Source organism: Saccostrea cucullata, unplaced genomic scaffold (genome assembly GCF_032062105.1).
Source record: "Saccostrea cucullata isolate Sc308-1 unplaced genomic scaffold, CSIRO_AGI_Scuc_v1 ctg29, whole genome shotgun sequence".
Taxonomy (NCBI): Eukaryota; Metazoa; Mollusca; class Bivalvia; order Ostreida; family Ostreidae; genus Saccostrea; species Saccostrea cuccullata.
This window is the reverse complement of record NW_026936770.1, coordinates 60,001-70,556: the sequence shown is the minus strand read 5'-3', so window position 1 is coordinate 70,556 and position 10,556 is coordinate 60,001. Positions and strand designations below refer to the sequence as shown.

Below are 10,556 nucleotides of genomic sequence, written 5' to 3'. Positions count from 1 at the left end.
TTTCATAATAATAAAAAAGGGGCTTTTCAGTGTTTAGTATACAATGTTAAGTTTTTTAAAACCTTACTATGTGTACATTTTTTTGTCAATATTTTTCCATTCATAAAATTTGCATTCAACAACTGAAACGTTTACTATAATATAGCAGTACTCATGGGTATCAAGCTTTTCCAATACACAGATTTAGTCCAACATGAGTGGATAGCGTGCGCGCACTTGCTGTGACGTAGCAATCCATATACGGAATTGTGTCAATTACGGCGTAGAGTTTTTTGTGGGAAAAGGTCGATACTTTACGCGATACAAACAAGAGTGAAAAATAGTGATATTCTGTGTTAAAGGATTTTTATTTAGTAGAGCAATCTATCTGATTGTTTTTAAAGGGTGTCCTTTTCTTTTGACATGGGAATTTGGATGTGATTGATGAAATCAACTGTATATTGACCCAATTCTCTATCTGATGTGAAGATAAGATTCTAAACGGATGTTGAAACTTATTTAGAAATTTAATTAATTTTGAATGTAAGTATTCATTGATTAGTTGTATTTGCTGTCCTTATTATTTATGTTTGAATCTGTGACAGTCGGTGGTAACTGAGGAAACATTATTGACTTCTCTTTTGTAAATGGTCGGCCATTTTCAGCAAAAGCGTGACCTGGCTTTGGCCTTATAAACAGTGTTATCTGCTAATAACAGAGGCAATATTAACCGTTAACATTCTTATTTATTTTTACAAATCAAACATTTATATATTTTTTGTATACATTATGAAACCTTCATATTAAAAAAATGTGGTAAACACAGGCTTTATGGAATTCCTGTTGGCAGTGTATTTGTTTACATGTTTGATCTATCGCCATTTTTTCTTTGTAGATATAATCTAGGTCATCTGAGGGTAGAAGCGCGGTTCTGGCAGCTAAATGTGTTATTGGACGAGGGGAGGGGCACATGGCTTAACCTAATGATGTGGCCCTCAGCAGTTCCACTTGTGACCGTGGGGCTTTCCCTTTTACTTCTGACGGGGAATGGTAAGTGAAAAGATTGGATGAGATGAAAGTTGGCCTTGAGGTCAGGTTGCCCTCGAGCAAAATGGGGATTATTCAATTTCTTGACCTCAAATCGCCCAAAGGTTAATCCTTGTTTTTGTGTTAGAAAATCTGATAAAGACAAGGAATTTTAAATTCAAAGCAAAATAATTATTCTGGTAGAAAATGTGAATATTATTTTTTTTCCCCCAAGAATCGATGAAGTAGATTTTGATTTTCTTTTTATTTAGTGTAAGTTGCAGATGGGATGTGTTTTAAGCATTTATTTAAAGTTGGAGTACTCAATATATTGCAATAGTAAGATCAGATATTGTAAGCTAGTAAGATCAGATATTGAAGATACTGAATTTGTGTATTGGAAAGGTTTTTTTTGCCAGATTAAATTATTTTAAAATTATGCTAACAAAAAGAAATCGGTATTTATCTTAAACATGTATAGTTTTGATAATTGATCAATTTTACATAATTTTTACAATGTCATTGATAATTCTGAATACCGTTTGGACATTAAAGTCAGCTACCTTTACATATGTAAACATGTAACTGTTTTTATCATTTTCAAAATTCTTCATTAAGCTCCTTAGCTACACTTAGTGCCAAAAAAGGAAAAATGAATGCAGAGTTTTTGAAGTCAATTATTAGATATTTACGTCAAAAGAAGGAATTATTGAGTTCATTTTTCTCATGCAAAAGGATGGTGACTTCTATTATTTTTTCTTTTAATGTATAATATTGCCAGTTCTACACGAAGGTTGTCGTATAATGGCCTTCTGTAAAGCATTGACATGATGTACTTACAAGGGTCTTATTTTTAGGGTAGTGTAGTTGACTGCCTTGTATAATGAGAACCTTAATGTAATCAATAAGCTGTCATTTAAGTAGGTCTTTTTATAGCCTGGGCATTGACAGGTGAAGTTAGGGGTGAGAAGTATTTCCAGCTGTTTTGTACTAGCTAAGAAAGTGTTTACAGGCGAACAACTCTTGCTTGGCTGTGCCATGCAGTACAGTGTTTATTTTTGACAAAATGGGATGGTTGAATTTTTTTTTGGTCAATGATTTTGATATCAAGGCAGTCTCTCTCTTTTTTTTTTAATCTTTGGCTTCAAGGACATTGTAAACTTTGATAGAACATATGGTTCCTGTTTTCGTACAAAAGAAAGAAGAAAAAAAAGATACCTTAATTACATCTTTACAAAGAGTGTAATATGTAGATATCAAGTTTGTATGCAGAAGGATTTTACATTAATTTTGATTATTTTCATTGGAGTATATGTAAACTTTTGACTCCTGTAATCCATCTGTTGTTTACATCTCATGTTACCTGTGATTACCTGGTCAATAGTACATTATCAACCATTATCTGCAGTACACTTGTAGCAGCATGGTGACTGACAATAAATCCAAACAGGAGAAAGTTGAACCTTTGAAACAAAATGAAATACAGTTCATGAGACAGCTATATTGCATTTGATTTGATCTTATTTGTAATAGTTCTATGAGAACAGATAAATTCATGTTTTCTATCTCTACTGAGCTACTTTGAGTTTCAGACTCAATCGAGCTTTTCTGATTGAAGAACAAAAAAAAACATTTACTTACATATTAAAATATTCAAAAATGTTAATTGAAATTTCTTTTATAAAAAGTGGAAAATAATATTTTTACTTTAAGTGCAGCTACACTGTTTGCTTGTCACTTGTCATCTATAAACTTCTCATTTTCATCTTCCAGAACCATTGTGCAAACTCAACATTCACTACAAACCATTGTTTCATAAAAGGGATTCATATTATTTAAATGATGGGCCACATTCTCTCTCTCAAGGTCAGATAATTGAGATGGTAGGATTATTTAAAAATCTCCCCTTCTCAAGAAAAGCTAGGCCATGGAATCAAAACTTAATTAGGAAAGCTCTGTCTGATTTCATTCTGATTCATAATTGCCCAAGTCATTATCCCCATTGGATGGGGTAGGGCCTATTTGTCATAAATACATATTCAATAGCATTGGGAAAAAAGTCATACATTAAAAAATTTAGGCACCACCAATTCCAAAAAAAAACCTGCTGGATCAGACAACATTCCAGGTTAGACAACATTTTTAACAAAAGAATTAACTAAAAGGACTTAAATTAACATTGTATTAAGCAAGGTTATGGATTATACAATATCCGGATTAGGCAAGTTTCACTGTATTTACATGTAAGCATTGATACCCATGAATTGCAAATGCAAGTTTGTCTAAATTGTAAGAGAAAACCTCAACATGTCCGTTTTTCATTGTTTTATTGTTCCACGGTGACATTAGCACATAGTATTACCAAGTCAGATATGTTTACTGTAGAATTGTCTTTGGTCTGTTTGTTTATATACGGTACTTGTCAACTTCAACATAAAAGTTTTGTTTTTTTTATTGAAGAGTGTGACAAAAAGTTATATCAGGTAATAACTAGAAATTAAAAGTCAATATCTTGTTCATATGAAAGATGTAATCAACTTCACCGCCCCCTTGTAATAAACTTTTATATCTCTTTATACAAGATAAGATGGCATGTCTTGTTACACGGAGAACCGTGTAATGGTACAAACTTGTACTTTTAAGTTCTGAATTAGCTACCACCAAAGGCTATCATGGATTATGTTTTCAAATTTTGTTATTTTTCCTTTATTTATGAAGTACAAAAAGAGAAAAATTTGCACTTTTGATGCTTTGGTGGTAAAAAAGTCCATCTCTTCACAAGTTGTCAATGGCCTCTTTTGCATCACTTGGTCAATGTAATAGGTTTGATCCCTCAAACTTTGTTTTGATTCCTTTTGTATAAATACATACACATGCCTAGAACCATGACCCTACTGTACTTAACAATTTAAGAGGAATCCTGGGCCATCAATAATTTTTGTTAGAAAGTTGAAGCAAGTTGGGGGGGGGGGGTGATTGAGGTTTGACGAAAAGGTACAGCAGTTGATTAAAAAGAAGACAATTTTGATATGAAAATTGCCTGAAGTGAATGCAGTAACTATAGACTAGGTTTTCTCTGCAATAGAGAAGTAAAGCAGTAGCCCAGTAGAAATTGGGATGGTTGCAGAGATAGCTTTGGAAAGAGGCTCTTGGTTCTTGTAGGTATATGCAGATCATTTAATAAAAGTAAACAACATATGATTATTAATCAGATATTGATTTCAACAATACAGCTTGAACTTTTTTAGTTTCACATTTACAAAGTACACTATATTAAGGTGTAGAGATGACTCAATACAGTGGAAAAAAAACCTATCTGTGGCAATTAAGTCTCTCCGATTTTGATTTGAACCGATGATGCATCATGCGTAGCTTTAATTACAAGCTGTATACATCTTTGTATTGGGGTGAAGCTGAGAGGTGGGGGCTTTATCTCCAAACTGAAGATATTATGTTCTGCAAAACCCTTGTTTATTTCTCAACCTTACCACATCAAAGAGCCATTTCCTCAAGGTCAAGGCTAAGAAGCGTGTTGAACATAGCTATACTTCCACCTCCTAAGGGTTTATTTACATCAGGAACACGTATCTTTTGGGGAAGAGAAAAAAAAATGAAGAGAGCTGGCAGAGTTGGTAGAAATAGCAGGAATTTATAGTATCAGTGTGTGGATGAAAATAATTATGGGTTAATGCATGCATATTGTTTTGGTGCTAGAAAGAGCATGGTTATTGGCCAATAAATAAAACAGAGAGTCATTAATTGGAAATTTGGCAACCATCACATATTGGGCATAACACTAACACACAAATAGCTCAGGTTAATTTGATTTTTTTCCCTCCTATCTTAAAGATTATAGATAAAAAATGGCTTGCGAGAGATAATGAGGCTATCAGAGTGCTGTGTTACAACGCACTTTGAAAAATTTTTTCAAAGTGCTTTGAAAAAATAAAATTTCTTTTCAAAGTGCGTTAACATGGACTATATTAACGCACTGGTGTATGGATTTGTCAATATTCCTGCAAATCTTAGGTATGATAAATAATTGAACCTGTTTGATAATTCTTCTGTGAAGAGGTCACTTCAGGATGTGAAAGTGAGCGATTTTGATTTTTCTTTACTTTGAACGTTCTCTTTCGCTTAAATGCTTTACTGTACTTAATTTATTTCAAGTTTGCATGCACTTTATGTAAACTTAAATTGATTGAAAGTTTTCAACGTCATACCAGTTATGTAAACACATATATTTGGGTGTAGCATAACATCAGTACTTACATGTAGGCATATAAATATTTTGCAAAGATATACATAATATATACATGTATGCATTAAAAATTGGGGCTTACCTGGTTAATTTGCTACCGACGGCTATGATTTTTTTCCCTCCTATCTTCTCCTTGTTCCAATGAGGTTAAATAAGTTCATGTAAATTTAAAAAAGTTTTTCGAAAGATATAATTATTACATTTTGATTTCTTCTGTTACTAAAATCTAAGTCTATAGAATTTTAGTGCGTTAGGTAAAAAATGTTTATGTGCATTTGAAAAAAATTTTCAAAGTGCGTTGAGTGTGTCATTTAACGAGGCTATCAGAGTGCTGTTTTTTGGGGAGGTGAAGTAACCTTACATGACCAATGGGTTATTTTTATGCACATATTAAAGAGGTATTTAAGATGTTCACTAGCATTCACTCTGAGGAGAGATTTGATTATTTAAGGAAACCAAGGGAATTTCTTTGGTTAAAGATACCAGAGAGACACAGATTCCAGTAAATTATTGAATGGCTTAGGAGGATTGGTGCAACTTTTGTTTTATTTGATGCTGAAGTTCATAGAAAGTCAATATACAAAACTAGTCATAGAATGCCCCGGGGTGATTAAAATTTTAGTAGATGTGCAGCACTGCAGGGATATTGATTATTTTAAAGATGGAGATAATATCATAATACTGATGGAGATTATATCTTAATATTTTTCCCCAATCGTATGCGGTGATGCATGCAATGTCGTCACTGTCCATATTATTCTGTCATTAATTTTTGTTGATGTTGTTTAGAAAACAATATAGCATCTAAAAGTTTGATAATCATAACAAAGAGCTTTTTTAATACTCTATGTTCAAACTTTTCAATGGTTCTCTGGTCCACTTTTTTTTAAAAGATGTTTGAATGTCATTAAAATATATTGGAAAAAAGTCATTTGAGAAAATTAATGTGAAATCACTTTGAATGTTCACCCTGTATTTCTTTTTCAGTATATTTCTGAGAAAAAGACCAAATTCCATTAAATTTTTCCAAAAATGCCAGTGGGTGAAGAGTTAATTATATTGTTTTTTTTTTCTTTTTTCAAGTAATATCCAAGGCTTAGAAATTTTTATGAAATAAGATCTTGTTTACAACCCCCCCCCCCCACTTCTTTACCCCCTTTCCCTTTTTATAAAAGTTTCAACTTTTGCAAATTCATATGAAGCATTTTATTGAAGAGAAGGTATTTTTTTTCTTTGAAATCAAAAGGAATCTATTTAATGACTTTGCTTAAAAAATTGTTTATAGGCACATAAATCACTGCATGAGGTTTAAAGTAAATGCTATTTTATTCATTAAAAAAGTTATGGTGCCTAATTGTATCTTATGCGAGGTCTCGGTAAATAATTTTCTTTTTCACATTATAAATCATGATTATCATTAATGCAAAATGCATGTTTATTTTATTCATTAAAAAAGTACTTGATGAGTTAGAAAGAACTGGTACTTTTGATATTATGCTAGGTACACTGTGGTGTTAATATGACTTATCTGTAAATTTTATGCGAGGTCTCGGTAAATAATTTTCTTTTTCAAATTATACATGTGCATTAGCTAACCGCATAAATCATGATTTGTTAATTTTTGTTTAACTAACTTGAAGCAGATTTCTTCAATCAAATTCTTAGAGATTAGCGATATTGTTAAAGTGCCCCATGGAGCTGTGAAGTACTTTGATCTTGTGAGAAGTTATAGTTGGGATTTTAGGAGGTACAAACCCATAAAGCTCACTCATGCATCTGTGTTTGTGAAATCTAGCAACAATTTAGTGTAATTAATATATAAATTTGTCAAATAAATAGCTAGTATGTCTGACAAAGCTTCAGAAGTTTGAAAACTTGATGAATTTGTATGTATATGAGAGTCGTGCTCATTGGTTAATAAAAAAAAGCAATTTGTATAATGTAACAGCTAGACTACAGTTATATGAACTCTCCCAATTATATACAGAATTTATTATAGAAAATTAGCAATTTACTTCAAAACTCTAAAATCTACTGCTTAATTAAACAAAGAAAATTTTAGAACATACATTATTGATATCTTTACTCTCTAAATAAATGTGATTTAAAATCAATTTTAGTATAAAAAATCTTATTCCATCACATGAGTTTTCAGATATCATTACTTGCATGAGTATAGAAATTGGCAAAGATTGTACAAACAGATTATGAAATATTTACCATTCCATACAAGGAGTTTCTAATTGTTATGATCAGGTTCACATCAGGATCATCTCTTCAGTAGATGAATTATTGAAAACAAAACTCCAATTTAACCTTTTAAGATGAATTTAAATGTAAAACTTGTATCAAAATTCTGCATTCTAATTTATCAGCACATGTAACCTATGGCACATTACTTACAGATTATTGAGTACCAATTTCAAGATCAAGTGATTGGTCAGAGTAGTCATCATTCAAAAAAAATATATATGTATCAGCTCTATTTACTGAAATTTGGATAAAAGAATGATACCCATCAAGGTATCTAGATCATGCATCAATGATATAAATATGTTTATTTCACTGATAAAAGCCAAGGTTTTGGGAACTTCTTCCAAGTTTTGATTATAATTGAATTATTTCTGTTTACCTGTGCAAAGCTAGATGAACCAATCATGTAAGGTTATTGTACAAAGAGAGAAACATTTTTTATAAGGAATATAAAGGTTAGGAATCAAAGTATACTAAGTTCAAAGGGTTAGGTTAATAAATATCAAGGTCAGAGGTCAAGGTAAATTTATATCAAAGTCTGATATCAAGGTCAGGGTCTTGATCAGTGGCAATATCAAGGTCACAGTGCCAATGACAGTATTTGAAACACCTTATCATAATATTTTTATGCTATTATGATCTCCACAAGGCACTAAGAAAAATATATACCTTTGAATGACCAATAATTAGGTCAAAGGACAAGGCTAATCTCAAGACATACATGAGTTTTAAAAATCTTGTTCTCATTTATTTAATTTGAATTTATTGAATTAAAAACTTTTCTCTTTAATTTTCAGGCCTTGCAGGGTCACAACCATGTAAAATTTCCTTTCCAATGAATACTCAGTACATCTCGGCTTACTATGACACGGTCATTCAAGGGAAGGGGTGTACTAGCAATGCTACAACTAACAGCTCTGCAGAGGTTCACACCATCAACCTTCTTAATGCTGGCCCAGTGTTCAGGAATGACATGGCAGAAGTGAATTTGTTGATCAAATCTCGAATTGAGGAGAAAGGTTAGTATTCAAATTGGCTGATGGCTGTCATGTATGTCATGTCTTTGTACAATTGATTGCATAGTTCACTTCCTCCAGAGGTAGCTAAAAATTAACCAGAATTAATTAAAACGTATTAAATTTATATAAAATTGTGTCAATTATGAAAAAAAAATTGATACAATATACAAAATCTTTCTTGGAAAAAGTCATTTGTTATTTTATGATAATGATTTGTTTTATTGAGTATTATGTAATTGTTTCCAGTTGTTTCCTGTTTTTTGTATTCTTTGAATTGGCATTTACATATTCACAAATTAATGTATAACATACAGTTGAACTTTTTATCTCAAACATCGATATTTCAATTACCATGGACATGATGAAGACGTACGTCTCACTGCGTGAGTTGATGATCTGAGTTTTTTTTTCCATCTTAATTGAGCTCAAGATAACAGGGATTGACAGTTTTTGATATATTTGTAAATTGTTGCCCCTTGTTGAATTTGTCATTTTTGCTGTGTGTTTGAACACTACAGGTCTCTGACCATGAGACACAAACTCAGAGTTTATGACTAGAAGGTAACTTGACCTTAGGCTGTAAGCACTGGTTTCCCACATCTCTGTAGATTTTTACGTCTTGCCCTACATCTGTTAATTAAAGTCATGTACTACAAACAGTAAATCACGAATCACAACAGATCCTGATTGTAAAAAAAAAAAAATAAAAAACTCTAATCTGTTGAGGGGTTTAATTCCCCGTGTACTAAAGTTGTAAGTTAATCTGATGATAGGCTTAGTAAAAATAGAAATGTCAATATATATGTTGATCTTCTCAAAAGGAATGGAAAGTTCACTACAGTATTTTGTGCAGGAAACTATTTATCTTAATATTTCACAGGAACATATAGCATTAGATTCATTGGTGATAGGAGAGGGAATGCAAAATACTGATTGTATAAATTAAACTACAGCCATTAGTTTGGAAGGTCAGTGACCAAGAAAATGGTTGCAAATACTTGAAGGACAAACAGATACTTTGATGCATCATACTCAATAATTTAACACTTCATATCTGAAGGAAAAAAAAAATCCCAAAATATGTAAAACAGTGCAAAAGAGGGTTTTTATATCAAAACGGTTCATGCTTGAAAATATTAGTTTGGCCAAGAACCAAATGAGAAAACAAATCAGGTTGGTGTACTCAAGTGAGGAAACAAATTGAGGGTGGGGTACCAAGTAAGAATACAAATTGAAGATGGGATACCATGTAAGGATATATACTCTGGATAGATACATCACTTGTCTTTGACAAGCCTTATCAATCATTAATGTCGAAACTAACAAGTAAAGTTCTAGGATATTGAAACTAGGGTAGCAAGTGAGGAAATCAATTCAAGGTGGGTACCATCGTACCAAGATGTTGCAGATAACAAAAATTGTCCTACTTCTTAGTAAGTCTCAATCGTTCTGCAGAGTAGTTTGACATACCTGGTACATTGTATATATAGTATGCCAACAAAAAAAAACCCTGGTAGAGTTCACCAGATGGTCTTATGATAGGACAGAACTGTGGTAGTTTATTCCAGCCATGCTGGCAAAATATCAACCTGAGTTTGAGGGGGTAAAGGTGTTAAAGATTAATCAACAAGTAGGTAGTGTTGAGACCACAAGAAATGACAGCATATGTACAGGTGGGGGTGGGCAACACTTCAAGATATCATCTCGTGGTATCAGGTATTAAATTGTTCATTTATGCTTGTCACTAGAAGCAATTCAGTAAATTATAGGTAATAAAAAGTTTAATTAAATAAGAGGGGATAAGAATCTAAAATTTAATTTTACCGGGCATTGATGCTAAATTTACAAACTATAGATCTGATATACTTGAAAAATGAAAATAACAAAAAGAGCTCCAACATCTTTTGAAATTACAGTATATACAGATTAGAAGCACAGCACAAACACAGACCTTAAAAACATCAGGTGGGATCAGGTGTCAGGAAGGAGTAAACTCCCCTGTTGACAAGTCATATCCA

At 32.2% G+C, this 10,556-nt stretch overlaps 1 protein-coding gene across 1 annotated transcript in view; it reads left to right on the top strand.

The window, feature by feature from the left end:
• The first annotated feature begins 247 nt into the window (after positions 1–247).
• LOC134246558 (transforming growth factor beta receptor type 3-like) overlaps positions 248–10,556 on the top strand; it is a 30,130-nt gene continuing 19,821 nt past the window's right edge. The window contains exons 1-3 of the mRNA XM_062728948.1: positions 248–522; positions 875–1,029; positions 8,317–8,538. Of these exons, the coding sequence (XP_062584932.1) occupies positions 963–1,029; positions 8,317–8,538 (289 nt within the window). The 5' untranslated portion in view covers positions 248–522; positions 875–962. The remainder of the gene's footprint in view (positions 523–874; positions 1,030–8,316; positions 8,539–10,556) is intronic.